The sequence below is a fragment of the Lagopus muta genome, chromosome 25 (genome assembly GCF_023343835.1).
Source record: "Lagopus muta isolate bLagMut1 chromosome 25, bLagMut1 primary, whole genome shotgun sequence".
Classification (NCBI taxonomy): domain Eukaryota; kingdom Metazoa; phylum Chordata; class Aves; order Galliformes; family Phasianidae; genus Lagopus; species Lagopus muta.
In genome coordinates, this window is record NC_064457.1 from 3,959,583 (window position 1) to 3,979,998 (window position 20,416).

Below are 20,416 nucleotides of genomic sequence, written 5' to 3' on the forward strand. Positions count from 1 at the left end.
GCTGGAGAAAGCTGGGCTGTGAGCTGCACCAAGGGCTGGCTGGATGGCTTCAGCCACAGGGCTGCACTCAGTGGCTCCACGTGCAGCTGCCCCAGGGGTCGTATTCAGTGCTGTTCAATACCTTCATCAGTGACACAGAGCTGGGATCGGTGCACCTCAGCTGCTGCAGGGGACGCCGAGCTGAGCGGTGCAGCCGCTATGAGAGGAGGAAGGGACGCCGTGCAGAGGGACCTGGACAGGCTGCAGAACTGGGCACACGAGAGCTCAGCGAGGTCCAACACGGCCAGGTGCAGGGTGTCGAGTCGCAGCCAACCGAGCCCTGCCCACTGCACCGGGATGGGAGCAGACGAGCTTTAAGGTCCCCTCCAACCGAAGGCACTCCGTGTCTCCCTGAGGAGAGGTTCCCTGCGGGCTGGCAGATGTGCATCTCAGCCAGCACGGCTCTCAGCGACACTCCTGCTCACCTCCTGCTCCCTCCTCCCCACTGCCCAGCACTGAGGCGTCCCAGTGCTGTGATCCCAAGCTCCCAAGCCGCCCCTCGCTGCTGATAAAGCCGCTTTTCATCCGCTGGCTGCGGCAGCCAAGAACAGCAGCGGCTGTTTTCCTACCGCATTGCTCTGCTCTGAGCCCTGCTTTGCTTCGCCCGAGGAGAACTCTTGAAAACTTAAGCAAACTTAAGCTGCCCGAGGTGTGAGCAGCATTTGTGTCTGGTTCTGCTGCAAGGAGGGGTCGCTCAGCAGAGCAGAGGGGCTCTTCAGGTGCCCCAACATCCACTCAGCAGCGGGATTTTTACTGAAAGCCACGCACAGAACATGTGTTGAGAGGAAGAGCTGCCCTGCTGCCGGGAGCTGACACTTCCAGGGTCAGGCCCCATTTGTACACATCACCACAACCCCATCCTGCTGAACGGCGAGGCTGAGGAGGAGAACTGACCTTTCCACTTATTAACTCGGCACCTCAGAACCAACCCGCAGCGAGGGGACAGGTTGCAGCTGTATACATGCAGACGTCCCACCTTCGTGTCTAATTGCCACTGGAAAACATCACACAGATCAGAGCTGAAGCAGAAATCTTCGCCACCAGAGAGCACTCACATTAAGGGCTTCTCCCACCTGACAAACACTGCAGTCAAAAATAAAACTGCTCTGACCGAGGAAATGATGCAACTTGAAATGCACTCAGTACAAATAAAGAAAAGAGTTAGCTGGCAAGGCTGGGAACCCATTCTGCAAAACAACATCTGCAGAATGCAGACAGTCCAGCAAAGGCACCCTACCACGAGAGCAGACACCGCCATCCACATTACGTGGGGAATTCTTCATTAATCATTGACTCAGTAACTCCTCTGCTCTTCAGGTGTTCATACACAGTGATGAGATCCCCTCTCAGCCCTCTCTTCACTGGGCTGAACAGCCCCACATCCCTCTGATCTGGCTGTTCCCCAGATCCCTGCCATCTGTGCAGCCCTGTGCTGCAGGTAACCCCTGCCTGCCCGGCACCGGGGAGCCCAGCACTGAACACAGACACGGCTTCCCCAGGGCACAGCAGAGGAGAGATCACCTCCCTCTCCCTGCTGGCTGTGCACAATGCTCTCCTGGGCCCCCTTGCCTATCCTGGCCTCCAGGGCATGCTGCTGGCTCATGGCCAACCCCTGGCCACCAGAACTCCCAGGTCCTTCTGCTACAAACCCCTCCTGGTTTGGGTTACCCCCCCCATGGCAGCTCTTTGCTATTTCCTACCACCCAACACATGTAACATCCTATTTCTGCAGGCTTTGACTCCATTCTCACAGCACACGCAGGAAGATGTCAATTAAAACCTGTTTCACTAAGAGATGTAAGCGCACAGTCGAGGATGGGCTGCTGAGGGTCTTGAAGCTGAGTGCTGGTGGTGAAACTGCATTTGCCTGGACTTAAATGCTACTCAGACAAGCGTGCCTTTCAGTGACACCAGGTCTGCCTGCTGGGCGTTCACTGCTGCTTGAAGCCTTGCTCAGGTAACCCTGAGCAGATATCAGACAGGGAAGAACGCTTTCAGCTCCTTCACAAAACTGTTCACAAACTGCATGACAGCCAGTCGCCCTGGTCAGAAGAGGGCTCAGACAAACAGGGCTTGTGTTGGCAGAAGCAGAGCTGAAATATTTTTACTGCAGCTGAAAAACAGACCAAGGAACTGCCCAGCATTACCTCCTTGCTCTCAGAAAACAAACCCAGTCTGTTGCGATGCTCGCTGGGCATTTCTGCAATGTTTTCATCCAGAAAAACTGCAATTTAAGCTTATTTAATGGGCAGGTGAATTTTTTTTTCTTGCAGCTGTCCCACATGGACTTGGTTTTTACATGCTGCCAGCTTCACAAAATAGGAAATGCCATTCAGTGTGCATTCTGCACCACTCCTTTCCTGTCGGGAGGGAGCAGGGAGGGCAGGCTGAGGAATACTCCATTCATCTGCACTCTTCAAGAACCCTTCGTCGTGACATCGCCATTGTTTGAAATAAAACAGTGCACCAGGAGCTGCGGTGCCACGTCGTCCCAGCAAAGCCACGCTCAGGAAGACAGCTGTAAGCTGAGCAGACTCAGCCCCAGCACAGCTGACCTGCAGGTCACAGCTCTGCGAGTCCCAGGGTTGGGTCAGGGGAAAGGGAAGGTGGGTGCTGACCTGGCTGCAATGAATGCTGAACGAGGGCTGGGGCCACGGAACGTCGCCGAAACGGAATACTGAAATCCCTCTCTTGAAGTATGAAGTCAAAATACTGACCTTGCACTGAGAAACTGCCAAACCACTAAACACAGGAGTCACTGAGCCCTGGCTGCTGCGTGCGTCAGCGGGATGAGCTGCCTCTCCTGCAGCAGGGAAGCGCTGCGCTCTCCTCTTACAGCTAGAAGCAGAGCAGAAGGCACAAGCAGACCTGAAGCAGACAGCACGAGAAAGGGCTTTTGACAAGCTTTCGGGCAGAACACAGCGCCTGGGATTCCTTCTCCCATCCACACCTGGGGAAGCTGCTGCTGAGCGCAGGCAGAGGAGCTCGCTGCTGGTTTCTCTGCAGAGAGCACCAAAACACACTTTTCCATGTGAAAATTTCGATTTAGACCACATGAAATCCCAATGCAATAATTACATGGCTCTGCTCTGAGCCCTGAACAACCCCGAGGCCGAATTATCCCAGGATTCTGTATCTAACCAGGAACGAGGCAGAGGGACAGCACTGCAACTGCATGGTCCATAGCCTCTAACAGCTGTCAAACAGCAGCTCAACACTTAAAGCACATTAAAGGAAAAAGGGGAGGGGGACAAGGTGAAAAAGAGGAAGCACAAACATCTGGTAGGTTCTTCCATCTGCTCCCATCCCAGGTGACATCAGCCACAGCTGTGCAGCGTCCTCCAAGAGAACCAACTGAACTGCATGAGAGCCCTCAGAGCACTGTGCAGCAGGGCAGGCTGATGCAGCCCCTCTGCCTACACTGGTAGGTGAGCACCATCCTGCCAGGGAGCATCAAACATCCCAGTGTTTGTGCAAAAAAAAAAAGAGGAGGAAGGGAATGGACTCAGCCTGGCAACCATAGAGTTGAAACTGGAAGTGCTGTGTTGGGGGAGCAGAATCTGGGCAGAACACCTCAGTGGAGGCAGCAAGGAGCAGTGAGGGGCATCGTGCAAACGACAGGCACCAAATTCTGCCCTGCTTCAGCAGTGTGTGAGCTCTGCAATGCAGGTTTGTGGGAGCAGCGTCCATGCAAAGGCACTTCTAACCACCACGCTTCCTTCCAAGGCTGCAAACGGAGCTGTAAAGTCCTGCAACGCATCACAAAACGGCAGCGAAGCAAAGGCTGTGGGGCCACCTCAGCTCCCACTTGTTCCACAGGCTGAGGTGCCAAGCTTCAATCAGAGCATTTCACAAGGACCTGCAGCCAGCCATGAGCTGCTGACACTCAGATGCTCCATTGTTCTGTTGCAAAGAGATATTCTGCATCTGCTAAAGCCGTGCCCGGGGATGCTGCTGGATGCTCCTGAATGCAGCATTGTGCACACAGCACTCAGAACCCCCCCGAGTCATCTGCACACTGCTGGGAGAGCAGTGGGACAGCATGGGGCTCAGTGCCACCAAGCCCACATGAAGGGGAGGAGAAGGCAGGGGAGGAGAAGGCAGGGGAGGAGAAGGCAGGGGAGGAGAAGGCAGGGGAGGAGAAGGCAGGGGAGGAGAAGGCAGGGGAGGAGAAGGCACCAATACGTGGCGTGTTTCAAACATCCCTGTGGATATGGCAGCCCTGGGTACAAGCCCGATAAGCAAATGGATTTTCCCCACAGTTCTGTATTTCACTTTACATTCTTTGAATGAAAAAAGCCATCTGAGAAGTAGGAGGGCTGTTATTTGTGCATCCATCACTCAAAGCAAAAGCAGTGAGTGCCGGATGCCAGCTGCACTGAGTTGTTACACAGCCATATTCCAAAGGAAACATCAGCAATACGGAAAAGGACTCAAACTGCTGATTATTAAAACAGATTCATACGCCGCTCTTTTTGTTTGTTTGTTGTCAGTTATCACCAAAGAGCCTGCATTCACTTACATCTCACATTGCTCCCCTTTTTCCTGCTCAGACAGCCATGCTGGCAGGCAACTGGAATGTTATCATGACAAAGAGAATTGCTCTGTAGCAGCCGTACTGCAGCTTCCACCAGCAGCTTCAAGTCTTTGCTGTCGCTGAACGTAACTGCACAGGTTTCCAGATTGAGTTTGCTATCAGTCCTGATCAATCTTGTTTTAGACATCAGTTTAATTAAGTTCTCAGAGCTACAATCCATCCTCCCCCAAATGCAGCGATGCTTCTTTCTCCCCTGCGAGCCATCAGCTGCTCAGCCCTTCCAGAACAGCCAGAAAACACAAAGGCAAGCCCTTCTCATCAAGGGGCTTTTAATCCTTCAGCAATCACACTCTGCCAAACTCTTTAAACCTTTTACATACGTACATATGGAAACATTACTGCATGGACAAAACCTTTCCAACGTTCTCTCCATTCAGCTCAGTAAGAGCACACACCTGCAGTGCTGGGAGGCAATGAAAGAGGTTCTGATGGACCTGCAGATAAAGAGGGGCTCCAGCACTTTGTTCACAGCACTTCCATGCAGTGCCAAGGAATTACTACAAAGCCTGACTGTGTCCAAAGGAGAGCAGGATATGTTTATGAAATGACTCTTTTTCCTCCTGAATATATTCAAGAGAGACTTACAGGAAAAGAAATACAGCTTAGTGATGTCCTGTTCACTGCATCACTGCTCTTTAAGAAAGGGAACAAAGGGATCCGACACTTTGGATCTATAGCACTCCTGGCCTTACAGCTGGCATTGCCAGCTCTGGAAATAGCCCCATATATTGGGATGTGAGGCACCGAGATAAGCTGTGCTAAAGAGCACAGGTCGTTAGTGCTGATAAGCAGCCAGCACGAAACAAGGTCGGTGGTTATTGCCATATCTTCACTTCTCTCAAAGTCCCATGTTACAGCAGATAAAGAACAGGTAATTACACATCATGCCGCTCTCTTGTGCCAAGAAGTTTAATCTTTGGAACCTGCTTGCTGGTGTAGCACTATTTCTGCCTGGGCTAAAGGAGCTCAGCTCAGCCCTCAAAATGCAGTGGATTGAGCAAACAGAACCCCTCAGATACAGGAGAAATCCTTGGGAGAGAAGAGAGGAGAGGAGGCAGCCTGGAGGGAGAGGAGAGCACAGAGCATCCCATCACTCTGGTGGGGGGACTCTCAGGATAAGCAGGTCCATCTGTTTTCAGTCCTTCTGCCCTACTGAGATTTCCTTGCCTTCATCTCCTGAGTCTTGACTGTATCTCCCTGGTGCGTCCTTGAGCCTCCTGCACATCTTCCTGCTCACCTCCTGCTGCAAAGGCTCACCAGCAGGGCTCTATCAGCTCTTCACAGATCATCTGCGAGGCAGTCTAACACGGTCACAGTGCACTCAGCTGTTAATACACAAACTGACACACAGCACATTCAAAAGCTGCACAGAAGTGCCCAACTCATGACTTAAACACCAGCTCCTGCTGCCCCGCTCTGTTTCCCCATTGCCCTGACTGCTTGGTAAACATGTCATTACAGCATACAGGCTGAGCAGGGCACGTGTGATGTGTTCACACCTGCTCCCCAGATACAAGCAGAGTGTAACAGAACAAAAGTATCAGGAAGTGTTTTGGAATGCTGCTGGATCCTACCAGCATGTTGGTCAAGCAATGAAACCCAATTCCCAAATCACTGTGTTGCACAAGCAGCAGAACCCAATCCCAAATCACCATTCCATGAGCCAAGCAGTGGAACCTACGTCTAAATCCCCTCCACACGGTCCAAGCAGTGGCAACCATTCCCAAATCAGCACCATGCTGGCCGAGCAGTGCAACCCATCCCCAAATCACAGCTTGTTGGCTGACAGTTGCTTAATGCTACCACAACTTGAAGCATTTTCTTCCCAGATAACCCAGGAGCACACAAAGCACGCTGCTATTCGACAAATCCCTGCAACCCTCATAACAACCCAAAGAAATAATCAAAAAACTCACAAGAGACCAATTCCTCCTCTTCGGGCTGAAAGGACTGAGCAGATTGAAGAATGCTTCTTATTACATCACTGTCCACCCCGTAACCCACATCAGCAGACCGCAGCCCTTCACAAGCCGCTGCCCATTCACAACAGCACTTCTATCACAGCCCCACAAACCCTGAGCTCCTCTCCCCATCATCACCAAGTGCAGAACACGCCGCCTTCAGCCGCCAGCAGCAGCGCAGCCATCCAGCTGGGCACTGCTCCCCAGCCCCAAGGCGTGCAGGCTCTACCCAGCTCTATCCCCAGCGAGCGCACGGGGAGCTCTGCTGGAGGAGACAGACAGAGCTGGGCCCAAAGGAGCAGAGCGAGCAGCCGTGAATGGGTAACCAGCCCGGCCTGCACACACAGCTCTGCAGCAGGAAGGGCCAAGGGGAGCAAAACGAGCTGCAGTGCGAGCAAAGGCAGCTCATCGGTGGCGGCCGTGGAACCGGCAGGACTTCTGGCAGCCCCGCATGCTGTGGGATCAAGGTATTATTTCAGCCATTGACAGACTGCCCAGTGAGGCACCCAAACAAAAGTCTGCTTCAAAGACAAAAGTCTGACAGCACAACTCGCTGCCAGGAGGGGCTGCAGCCACAGGCACTGCTCCTCACAGCTCCATCCAGCACAGCACAGCGTGGGCACCAGGGAGCTCTGCAGGAAACCAGGGCAACAAACAGCCCTGAGTGAGCTGCAGTACCTGCAGGCAGGAGAGCTTTGAGCAGAGAGGGAGGAAGGCAGGGAGGGAGGGAGGCAGGGAGGGAGGCAGGCAGGGAGATGCACTCTGCTGCTCTGACAGCACCCAGCTCCTGTCCAGCTCTGTCCCCACAGCCTGAGCGCACAGGGAAGGGCCCAGCAGCAGCCTGCTGCTCCCAGAGCACACTGCACTGCAGCGCAGCTCCTCCACACTGCTTGAGAAATCCTGTGTCAGCAGCATGCATGGAACCCACCTGGTGCAGCGATGTCCTCCTGCTCCCACTGAGCCGCTGCCCTGACCAGCAGCTGAGCACGAAGGCGATTTCCTTCCAGTGCGCAAGCACTTCAAATTCTGATTCTATCTAAGCTCTCTCCCACAACTGTCAGTTGGTGTCAGGAGTCCCTAATGGAAGTGCAGCTAACGGGGCTGAGAGGGCATCGCAAGGAAAACCCACCAGGAACCACCCATCAGCTCCACACGTTGTTCCAGGCTGCCTTGACTTTCTTGAGGAGAAAAAGAATAAGAGGGGAAGAAAGAGAGGGGGGGAGGGAGAGGAGTCTGTGCTACAGAGGCATTGCCTGCACCTCTGCTGAGCTGGGAGCCGGGCAATTGGTGTCCCCTTGGAGAAGAGCCCAAGTACAGAAGCAGAACTGCCCCCTCCATGTGACCAGCAGTGACCCCCAGACTCCCCCAGAAATGCCTGCCGGCATATTTGGCAGTGAGTTTGGAACAACGGGCTCGGTCTCACACCCCAACTGCAAACACATCCTCTAATTAAGTTTCCACAGGGCCCAGCAGAAAGCAATCCGAGGGGACAAGCAGCTGCTGCCCATCCCGCACAAAGGCGATGTTACGGCCATCCAGGCTCTGCCCGGGGAACCCAAGGGACAACAGCACAGGCAGCACAGAGCTGGTGTGGCGGCGGACGGCCAGGGGCAGATCGCAGAGCAGCACTCAGCGCGGCCGCTCGTGATTCACCGCGCGGCTCTGAGCATAACCATTGTTTTGCTTAAAACACGTCCTCCCGGGGCGCAGCCATCTTCACTCTTATTAAGAGAGGTTTTCAGCTTTCATCACTATGGAGAAAAGTCTGCAAGTGAGCGCAGCACACCCTGAAGGCAAAGCGTGAGGGAGGAGAAGAGGAGATGCTGAGGGCTGGATGCGCCCAGAACACAGCGGTGCTCCACAGCTGAATAAAACCAGCAGAACCCAAAGCGCCCCAGCTCCCAGCAGCGCCCCACCAGCGGGCACCACTGTGCTGCCCTCCTGCACAGCAATCATGGGCGGCGTGGCTGTTTGTGCTGCCAGCTTCCGTATCGAATGTCTCACTAAATAAACAGGCTGCTTGAGTAGCTTGAACGCTCCGGGCTGAGCCAAGGCAATACAGCCAGGTATGGAAGGTGGGGTGGGGTTGAGGAGGGTCGGGCAAGGCTGAGTTGGGGCTGCTGGTGATGGCTGTTTCGTTCTGTCAACCAGCTTTCCCGCATTGCTTGTGGGACTCAACAATGAGCCAAGTCTTTGGCATGGAGATGTACAACATGTGCTTTGGTGCTGCACAGAGGATGTGCAAACAGGGTGGGAGCTGCTAGTGGAGGTTTCTGACATGTTAACAGGCAGGCTGGGATGGAAGGGATTCCAAAACAGGGTCAGGATGAAAGCAGACCATAATGCTGATCCCAAAGTGCCTGGGCTCTCCCAGGCCTGCCCCCATCCCAGCACCTCCTGGCCATAAGAGCCTGCTGATTTCCTCCATCCTGCAATTTACGTTGGTTTAATGGTAGATGTTAATGTACCCCTAGCAGTTTCTTTCCTTTAATTTAGTCAAAGCCCTAAAAATCGCCCTCAAAGTTCACCAAATTTGCAGCACGTAACTGATGTTAATCATTCCCAGAGAGAGGACAATGAATTACAACCAAAAGGGTTATGATGTCAAATGAGACGATCCCAGCGACCCACGCAGCCACGGCCCAACTCAGCAGCTCCCATAACTCAACAACGACCACAGGATTCAGGAGAGCACTGAGATCCACACTTTGGACTGCTGGATCTCCCCACAACATCTGCTAACACTGCGACTCTGTGCTGGCACCACGGCCACCCTGCACACAGGGAGGTGACCCACGCCGTGCTGTGCAGACACCATCCACCACCAAAGCCTCCTTGGTTTCCGTGCTCCCTGCTCCCCGCAGAGGCCCCACACGGCTCTGCTCCCAGCCCTGAGCCCCCGTTGGGTTCTCCCCTTCGGAAAGAAGCAGCTGAGAAGTTCTGGGTAAAAGCACATCTCGGGTTGGGCACTGAGCTGCCTGTCCCCGTGCCACGAGTCTCCAAAAATGTCAGCCCTTAATGGGAAACACGCTTCCTATCGAGCGACTGCAAGAACTTCAGCAAAGCCTCTGCAATTAGCTCCGACCTGCTGCTATCACACCTGGCTGCTGCCACCCTCCAGGGGCTCACACACATCCACCTTCCATCTGAACTCACACGGGGGCTTCGGCTCAGATAACGAGATGGGAATGAGCTGCCAGGGATGGGGGATGTCTGCTGGAGGAATGTCTGCATCCCTGGCAGCCAGCGCTGCCCGGAGAGCGGGGAGAACCAACAGGAGAATCCCGTTCTGCTGGAGACATTAAAACTGCATTTAATGTGAAAAGGAGAAACGAAGATCCTCCTTTTGTGTCCTCACCACTCAGCACTGCTGGGTGCAAAACCCGCAGAGCAGCGGGGCACAGAAGGGACCAGCAAAGGAAGCTCCTCACTGCCCACAGTCACACATCTGCCCCTCGCTCTTATTTTAGAAAGCCTCCCTGGTAATTTGCCTGTGCTTTTGAAAAGCAAGTAATATGTTTTGAATTACAAGAGGTTACAGGGACATTTTTGTGGTAAATTTGGACTTTCATTTGCAAAAAGAAAAGAAAAAAAAAAACAAAAAAACAACCAACCCTTCAGAGCTACAGAAATCCGTTCGGAAATAACATTTTTTTGTCATTGCTAAGCACTTTTCAACAAAGCCTCACAGCTCCTGTTCCAAGGAGCTGTTTACATCCCGAGCAAAGAATACAGAGGTATTTCTGTCCCTGTGAGCAAAGGGAGGAGCGGCACAGCTTCTGTCTGCGTGCTGGGATGCAAAGAAAGGTGTGCGCTTTGCAGCATGCAGGCAGCATTTCTGAGCCATTCTGAGCACCTCAGCAGCAGCCCCAGCTCAGGCAGCGCTGGACGGCTGCAGCCAACCCTCAGAGCACCCAGCTCCTGTGGGCACCGATCCCATCCGGAAGCAGGAAACCACTGGGGCAGATCAGCACAACCAGCAGCTGTTACGGCGTGCTGACCCTCCTAGCGGGACAATTGTGCAGCCATCAGCAGGGGAGCAGGCAGCGTCTGCTGGCATTTATATGGGCACGGAACCATTGGAGCTGGAAGGCCAGACAGTCAGAAAGGTCAGCCCCAGCCCCACGTGCTCCCTTTCGAAAGCCCTCCGAGATGCAATGACAGCCCAGGCACCGAGGGACAAACAGTGATGCAAGAGCCAAGCAGCAGGATCTGCTGCAGGAAGGGAATTCGGTCCTTGGGACAGGAGGGGAAATGCTCAGGCAGCTTGAAGGCGTGCACAGGGCAGCGCATCTGTGGACAGGAGCTAAGGGCTCCTCAAGGGCACCGCTGGGAGAGCAGCTCAGGTCAGCCCAAAGAACGGGGCCGATGTCCAGGCTGACTCTCAGCAGGCGCCATTCGGAAGGCGATCGGCGCTGATGGACCCCACGTGCCGCCTCCAGGCGCTGCCTGGGCAGCATTCCCTTGCTGCTGGCACAGCTCTGCCATTGGGGCTCACTGAGCTGCACCGCCGTGACGAAGATGAGCTGGAGCCTGGCCAAGCCTGCACGGGGAGTTTTGATGGACGAGGGGGGGAATCTTCATTCCAATCATTCCAAATTCTGACACAACGCCCTGAGAGCTGATCCTCCATCCCACACCGCGCCAGCAGTTCAGATATTCGGATCTCATCGAGGAGGAAATTAAAGCGGCTTAAAGGCACGAAGAGTTGTTCATTAAGCACAAATATTTATCACTGCAAGCACAGCGAAACCAGGCATTCACGCAACCTTCCCACTAAAAGACACTTCCTGCACTGCCCGGTGCAAAGCCAACCCAGCCCAGCTAACAAAAGATAAGAGACCCACAGCACGAAGTCAGCATTGCACAGAAAGTGCCCGTTCACTTTAGGGTAAGATCAAGACCACAGAAGAGCAGAAAGTGCAATCCCAGCGCTCCTCCATCGACCCGCACACAATGGTGTGATGACGGGACGTCGTACAGGGGCACCCGGTGGGGAATGCGGGAAGGGATTCCCTTCTTTGGGGGTCTTCCCATCAACCCTGGATCCCGAGAGGAGCTGAGCCACCCAACCCAGCACAGCCAGCCCACCAAGAGCAAAGCCCAGCCACCAGCCACTCAGATGCAAACTGCTCAGATGCGGCTGCCTATCGTAAGTTCTTTGCATTATTCTGATGACTAATAATCACAGCCACGCACTCAGGACAAAGGAATTCAAGGGCCGGATGACTTTTATTTACAATTAATTGTGTAACACCCAAGGGCTGCATGAGAGCCCCAAACTCGAGGAGCTGCAGGGCTGTGAATAAGCACTAAAACCAGGAACGTCTCACAGAACCTCCAGGTGGATGGTTGTGATGTTTGTGCACCATCACAGAGCAGCAGGCACAGCAGGGGGGACGGGGCAGCAAATCCTCACTGTGCCCACAGCCCCACGCAGCCCCACGCAGCCCCATTTGCCCATCTCTCCTGCACACATCCCTTGGGAAATATCCCTGTGTGCCCCAGGTCTGCTGTGACTGCAGCTCCTCCCACATCTGGGCTCGCTTGGGAACAACATCCAGCACAGCCCAATCTGGGTCAGCTGCTGACCCCGTGCCAAAATGGCTGCGGCGCAGCACGGCACTGCTGGGCGCTGCACAGAGCACCCAGCTCCAACAAGGGAGCACAGGGAGGCAGCAATTCCCCATCCTATCGTGACAGCACCGACAACACCCCCACCCCGGTCACAGCCTGGGCTGTAATTTGGCTGGAACGGGATTTAAAACTGCTGTTAATCACCACCTCCAAGGCTGTAAGGCCATAGGAACTCGGCGGTGCTGGGAACGCTCGTAAAGCAGAGCACGGGTCAGTGGGCCAAGGGCAGGCTTTGCTTCTGCACCCCAGGGACACTGAGCCAGGATCCTCACAGAGCAGCACCACCAGCACTGAATTCTGCACAGCACACGTAAGGATCCCAAATAGGAAGTTTGTTCTTATGCTCTTTTGGACAAAACTACAGCAGACGGCGCTGCTGGGCGCGTTCCTTCCAGTCCCAAATGGAAGCCTGCTGATCCTTTATTTATCTGATGATGATCCTTCTGTTTCATCGAGATCCCTATTACACATTAACCAAAGAATATAAACCCCAAGAACAGCCTGTTACCTACAAGTTTCCTGCTAAGAACAGCAACCTGCGCCACGGTTATCATCTCCACAGAAAAGGGCAATTTCTGCTTAAACATCTCATTTTTAAAACCAAAAATCATCAGTAAACAACAGCAAAAAACAAGGTTTGGGAATATAAACACAGCAAGGAGAGACATGTCGGGTTCTAGTTCAGAGTTTGGAAGGCATGCTGTGGAACAGCTCTGGTTGGAAGGGACCTTAAGTATCACAGAACCATGGGATCACGTCAGGGATGGGTTGGAGGGATCTCAAAGATCACAGAAGTAGGGAATCGTGGTATGGCTGGGATGGAGGGACCTCAGGGATCACAGAACTGTGGGGTTGTTGGGTTGGAAGGATCATAGAATTAGGGAATCACGGCAGGGTTGGGAGGGACCTCAGAGGTCATAGAACCATGGAATCTTGGGTTGGGCTGAGTAGAGTTGGGCTGGAAGGGATCTTAAGGACCACAGAACCATGGAATCACAGCATGGTTGGGTTGGAAGGGACCTCACAACCCCCAGTCCCACCCCACACCACAGGCTGGCTGCCCCCCACTCACACTGCCCTGGGTCCCACCCATGGCTGTGGGCACCTCCAGGGATGGGGCACCACAACTTCCCCGTACCAGAGCCTCACCACCTTCTGAGTGAAGAATTTCCTCCTAAAACCTAACCTGAATTTCCCCCAGTTCCCCCACTCCCATCACTATCAGAACATGTAAAAAGTCCATCAGAGCCCACACAGAACCCCCAGACCCCACTCAGAATACTGACTCCACTCAGATCCTACTCACACTACTGAGCCCTCAGATCCCACTCACACTCCTTACAGCCCCACAGACTCCACTCAAAGCCCCTCAGCATCCCAACAGAGTCCCACAGACCCAATCTTGCACCTCAGAGTCCCTCAGACCCCACTCAGACCCCACTTGAAGCCCACTCAGAGCCCCTCCGAGTCCTTAGAAACCCAGAGACTCTTCTCAGACTCCACTCAGAGCCCTAAGAGTCCCACAAACTCCACCCAGAGCCCACTCAGATCTCCTCAGAGCCACTACAGTCCCACTGACCCCACTCAGAACCCTCAGACTCCACTCACACCCCTTACCGTCCCACACTCCACTCAAAACCCTCAGCATCCCAACAGAGTCCCACAGATCCCATCACTGCACCTCAGAGCCTCGCACTCAGAGCCCCAACTCAGAGCCATTGCAGCCCAAGATCCCACTCAAAGCCCCTCAGAGTCCCAAACCCCACTCACACCCCTTACCATTCCACAGACTCCATTCAGAGCCCCACAGACTCCACTCAGAATGCAGTCAGATCCCACAGACCCCACTGGGAGCTTTCAGACCCCACTGGGAGCCACTACAACCCTCAGACCCCACTCAAAGCCCCTAAGAGTCCCACAGCCCCCACTCACATCCCTCACCATTCCACAGAGCCCACTCAGAGCCCACAAACTCCACTCACAGACCCCACTCAAAGCCCCCCACTCACACCCCACTCACACCTCTTGCCGTCCCTCAGACCCCCCCGCTCACCGCAGCCGGAGGTTCCCCATGAACTCGGGCATGGTGACGGCGTCCAGCAGCACGAAGTCGGCCTTGCCGAACTCCAAGCTCTCCTGTTCCGCCATGGTTCCGGGTGTATACGGGTGTATACGGGTGTATACGGCTGTATGTGTGTGTATGTGAGCGGACGCCGGGCTCCGAGCCGCCGCCGCACCCCGAAGGGCGGGGGGGGAGGAGAAGGGGGCGCGGCCCCGCCTCACCTCAGGTGGGCCCCCCCCTCCACACCAGTGAGTGGTAGATGTGAGGCGAGAGCGGCCCCTGCCGGCCATAGAGGAGTGTTGGCTGCGAGGCGAGAGCGGCCCCTACTGGCGGCAAGCGGGTATGGCCCCCCCTGCCGGCAGAGCGCGGCATGGCGGCAGCCGGGAGGACCCCGCCCACTGCGCTCCGCTTAATCAGAAAGACCCAAAAAGTCCGGAATTGTTACGGATGTCAACAGCGGTAGAGCAGAGAGCTGCTCCTGGGAAGCTAGGTCACCCAAGGGCAATTAGAGAATCAGTGTTAACTGGGGAACTCAGAGCGACCTCAGCAGCATTTTGGGGAAGAGGCGGTGGGTTTGGGCGTGCAAGCACACAGCACCGTGATTAATTAACTCCATCCCCCGACCCCGCAGCCCAGCGGCAGCACCTCAAGAGAACATCCCCAAATTCTGCCCGTTTTGGCACTTTGCTGCACTTCCGCCCGATTGGTTTCACCCTTCCAGGGGAGCACCTCTGGGTGCATTTTTATGCCGTGTTGCTGCAGGTGCTTAATTAACAAAGTGCAAATGAAGCTCCCGCTCCTTGCACACACACACCAACCCGGCCGAATATTGGCACAGCAGCCAGGAGTGCAAAGGTCCCTCCGTTAGGGGCGGTGCTGAGGGCAGAGCGGTGCAGGTTGTGTTGTCTTTTCCAAAAACACGACCTGAAACCAAACAGCTGCAAAACACAGCTGTGGCTCTGCAGGTCGGGCTGAGGGCTGTCAGATGGGCTGTCCAAAATCCAGCAACAAGAGGCTGTAGGACGACAAGCAATGGGAATGCTTTGTTCTGCAGCATGGCCGAGGCTGGGAGAGTGGGAAAAGGTGTTAAAGCAGAAGGATGTGCTCAGTGGGGATGCACTGGGGTTGGACTTTGGGGTCTTGGTCTTTTCCAACCCCAATGATTCTCTGATTGTAATTAATCAGCCGCATGGTCTCCTCTGAAACACGTGACCTTTGCTCTTAATGAGCTGTAATGGTGCTCCATTTCTTCTTCCCCATCTTCATCAGATATTCCCCCTGGGGAGGGATGTGCTGGGGCACTGCAAACTCACCTGAGGGTGAGGGCTCACCTGAGCACTGCAAGAGCCGGCAGGGCAGCTGCAGCACAGCTGGGTGTCAGCACTGCACAGCTGGGCATGAGTGCAGCACATCTGGACATCAGCATAGCACAGCTGGATACCAGCTGCAGGGTGATGCAGCTCCCAGGTGTGTGTCCCAGCTCACAGTGGGTCTCCAGGCACCTGAGAGGCAGCTGCACCATGGACACCCCCCCCAACACCCAGAGAGCATTCATCCAGATCACCGATGAAGAGGGAAGAGCAAGAGGGAAGTGTCCAGGGAAGTAGGTAATTAATTGCTGGAGCCACTTGTTAAGGGCTCTGAGATAGGCTCAGACATCATTTTGTTAAGCAGAAGTAAACTGGGGGCGGTCCTGTGTCACACAGATGGCTCCAGAGGTTGGGCTGAAGCACTGCATGAAGTGTGAGCTGTTCTGAATTGCACAGTACAGCTCCAGGGCACAGCCACGTGTGGCAGAGGGATCTGCATAGGCTGCACCGATGGGCCAAGCCCAACTGCATGGCATACAGTGAGGGTGAGCGCTGCGTCCTGCTCTTGGTTCCCAACAAAGCCACTTTTGGCTTTGGGAGGAGAGGATGGAGAGGCATCCGGTGGGAAAGGACCTGGGGTGCTGATGGGCAGCTGGGTGCCCATCAGGGGCATTAAGTTGGGTGTCAGGGGGGATTTCTGCATGGTGAGGGGCGCTTCATCCCCACTGCATGGACATGGCACTGAGGGATGTGGTGTAGTGCTGGGACCCGAGAGCTCGGGCTGACTGCTGGACTCAGTGACCCTGAAGGCCTGCTCTAGCGTGGATGATTCCATGGGTCTGAGGTTCTGTGATTCCGCCATGGGTTTTCTGCTCGTTTTTGGCCAAAAACAGCATGGAGACGCAGTCCATCCCCAACCTCTGTGTGGGGCTGTGCCCAGCTCTCATCAAATGAACGAGGAACCCAGTGGTGTGAGATGTGGAAGAAATAAAACAGAGCAGTGGTTGCAGGATGAGAGATCCGACAGCAGACACACGGCCGTGCTGGGACGCTTCCAACAACGCATCCGTGAGCACCATCAGCGTGGTGAGCGGCTGCACTGTGCCATGGGCTGCACTGTGCCATGGGCTGCACGTTGTCAAGGGCTGCGTGGTGCCTTGGGCTGCTCTGTGCCATGGGCTGCATGGTGCCAAGGGCTGCGTGGTGCCTTGGGCTGCACCTCACCCAGTGCTTCCAGGACCCTTGGCATCCCACCAGCATTCTGATGGAGGCAGCTTCCAAGGCGCCGAGCAGAGCAGTCAGGAAGGAGAAGTGTGGGGGTTCCAGGAAGGAACCCAGCTGTGCTCTGCGTGTCCCATTGTAACCATGGGGTGGGGAAGCAAGACCGTCCCAAAGCCGGGATGGGAGCTCCTGGTAGGATTCCTCTCTTGGCTCTGTGACCCTGCAGCGCTGCTCGGGGCAGAGGGAGCTGCTCTCACACAGCTGCACAGCGTCTCTGCCTCCCCTGGAGAGGCGGCTTTCATTGCAGGGCTGGGAAATCACATGCTTGAAGGCTTCAGCGTGATGTCATTGGTTTTGGAGGCGGCTCCCCAGCCTGGAAAGGGCTGCAGGACTGGAAATGAGGAGGGATTGCTGGGAAAGAGCTCCATGCTACGGATCCGGAGGCTCTCTGGGCACAGCAGCACCAGGGGCTGCGCACAGCAAACCCAGCCCGGCTCGCTGGGAGCACAGCGGGGCTGCTGTGCCAGATGGAGATTTCCCCAGCCTCCTTGGTGCAGCCCTGCATTCTTCACGGCCAGCAATGAGACCCGGGCTGCAGCGGCTCATCTTTGACACTTTTAATTCATCGTAATTAATTTCACGAGCAAAGGCTGAGCCCAGCGCTCCCACTTGGCTTTAGGAAAAAAGTTTCCTCTGTGTCGCGCCCCTCTGCCAGCTGTTTTCTCCCTGATGAGGGTTTTTCCTAATTATTGTCACCTGAATTATTGGCTCGGATTTGTGAGGTTTATTTTAACTTCTGGTTTTCACTGGGGAATACAGGATTGACTGGATCAAATTAATCAAAGTAAGACTGAATGCACGAGATCAGTGGAGATGCAGGGGGGAACACAGAGGTGGAGCTGAGCAGAGAGGAGACAGCAGGGGAGGATGCCCAGAGGAAAAGGCAATGGAAGCACTGCAGAGTGGATGTCTCCACTGCGCTGTGGTTGACCACCTTTGCTTTTCTGTCTCCTGGTAGCTTTTCCCATCACGCACAAGAAATAAGACAAAAGAAGTGCCTGCATGTTTCCAGTCTGAGAAGGTGCCCTGTGTTGGAATCATACGCAGACATCTGGCTCATTTGTGCTGAATGGAGATGAGGAAATTCCCGTGGCAGCTGGTCAGGATCCCAGGCTGAAGGGCCAGGCTGCAGCAGCCACGTGAACAACTCTGAGAAGCGTGCATTTAATTTCACTGTGCTCCACTGGGGTACGGTTGTGTTGTGTTCCACTGCTTTGCTTTGGATTCCTTTGATTTCACTGCATCTCTTTGCACTGGCCAGGGTTTTGTTGTGTTTGCATTGGGTTGGGGTTGTGTTCCATTGCTTTGGATTCCTTTGCATTTCATTTCATTGTGTTGCATTGGGGCAGAGATGTGTTGTGTTCCATTGCCTTGCTCTGGATTTCACTGCGTTCCGTTGCATTGCTTTGCATTTTGTTAGGGTCATGTTCCATTGCTTTGCATTGGATGAGGGTTGCATTGCACTGCACTGCTTGGGATTCCGTTGCATTTCATTTGGTTGTGTTGCATTGGATAAGGTTTGTGTTGCATTCCAATGCTTTGCTTTGGGTTAGGGTTGCGTTCCATTGCTTTGATTCCATTGCATTCCATTGTTTTGGGTGGGGTTGGGGCTGTGTTGTGTTCCAGTGCTTTGGATTCCATTGCATTTCATTATGTTGCATTGGGTTAGAGCCGTGCTGTGCTCCATTGCTTTGCTTTGAATTCCATTGCATTTCATTTCATTCTGCTGCGTTGGGTTGGGTTGGGTTGCATTCCATGGCTTTGGATTGCATTGCACTTCACTGCACTGCGTTGCATCCCATTGCACTGCATCTCATTGCATGCCATTGCACTACATTTCATTGCATCCCATTGCACTGCATTTCATTGGATCCCATTGCACTGCATCTCATTGCATCCCATTGCACTGCATTTCATTGCATCCCATTGCACTGCATCTCACTGCATCCCATTGCACTGCATTTCATTGGATCCCGTTGCACTGCACTCCACTGAAGAACACCAGCAATCAGATGCAATCAGATGCAATCAGATGCAATCAGATGCTGCTGGCTGGGCTGGGAGGAGAGCTGAGCACGGAGTGATGCCCGTGCTGCTGGGGTTGCCACGTTCTCCTGCCCCTTTGCAAAAACAGAACAGAAGTTGCAGCACAGCAGCAGCTGGTTTCTAATGCAGCCCAGCCCCACGTCTGTGAGCGGAGTGCGCGGGATTTCTGAAGGTTCACGTGGAGGACAAGGCTGGGATTGCGTGAGACACAACTGCACAACAGCAGCCACTCATGGCTGAGCCTCCCGCAGGGCCCAGCATCCAGCCCTGGGGTTTCCATCTCGTGGCACTCTGATCCATGGCATTCGGCAGAGTTCGACGCAAACATTTGGGTTCATTCTATCTGCCCATTTGAACGCCTGCTCCCAACCCTCCCTCATTAAACCACTGCCTTGGGAGCAGATGTGCTTCCCAGTCCTCAGACCCGCAGTAATCCCTTCATCTTCGCCAAGGCAAGACCTGGGGGTGGCACTGCACCCAGGGAATGAAAGCACTGTGCACAGCGAGGTGACGCACAGCGCCCTGCAGCCACAGCACCCACAGACCTCACGGATCACTGCCTGCCCCACTCCTCCCCTCCCTGCCTCTATGGGGCACACAGCAGCAGCCAGCCATACACAGGCTGGAAGCCAGTGCCCAAAACACGAGGAGCACGGCTGAGAAGTGCAGCAGTGAAAGGGAAAACAGCGAGGCCTTGGCTGACACGTAATGCTGGGCTTCCAGACTCTGCCAGCAATGGACAAGCAGTATTTTCCCCTCAGAGAAGTACTGGGTATGTTGATCAACACAGCCTGTGGCAGGGGGTTGGAGCTCAGTGAGATTTAAGGCTCCTCCCAACCCATCCATGCCATGATCCCATGCTTCTACAATTCTTAAAGTCCCTCCCAACCCATCCACGCCATCACTCCATGGTTCGATGATCTTTAAGGTTTCTTCAACCCATGCTGTGATTCCATGGTTCTCTGATCTTTGAGGTCCCTTTAAACCCAACTGTGATCTGATTCAATGACCTCTTTGAGGTCCCTCCAACCCGACTGTGCTGTGATTCCACGGTTCTACAGTCCTTAAGGTCCCTTCCAACACAACCATGCCACGATTCCACGGCTCTGTGACCTTTAAGATCTTCTCAACCCAACTACACCATGATTCTGTAATTCTATGTTCTTTGAGGTCCCTCCAACCCACCCAAAGCCGTTCCATGATTCTGATTCTAAGCTCTGGATGAATGAAAGTTTTCTCCAAAATGCATTTTTGAGAAATGACTCCAAGAAACTGAACCCCAGCCAGCTCCCTCTGTGGAAGTCGTTGCTCACTTTGGGTTAATTAGTTACTAGTTAAAGCAAGGAGAATTCAATTAGAAGTAGTGCTGACAATCAAGCAAACTCCTTTTTCCAGTCTATACATAAATATTTCTTTTCTTAAAAAGCAAAAAAAAAAAAAAAAAAAAAAAAAAAAAAAAAAAAAAAAGAAAACAAAAAACCCA

At 54.1% G+C, this 20,416-nt stretch overlaps 1 protein-coding gene across 1 annotated transcript in view; it reads right to left on the reverse strand.

Annotated features, from left to right (window-relative positions):
- The window catches only part of MYO1D (myosin ID), a 70,686-nt gene extending 56,166 nt beyond the window's left edge, over window positions 1-14,520 (reverse strand). Inside the window, exon 1 of the mRNA XM_048927053.1 lies at window positions 14,288-14,520. Within this exon, the coding sequence (XP_048783010.1) occupies window positions 14,288-14,382 (95 nt within the window). The 5' untranslated portion in view covers window positions 14,383-14,520. The remainder of the gene's footprint in view (window positions 1-14,287) is intronic.
- Between the last annotated feature and the right edge of the window lie 5,896 nt (window positions 14,521-20,416).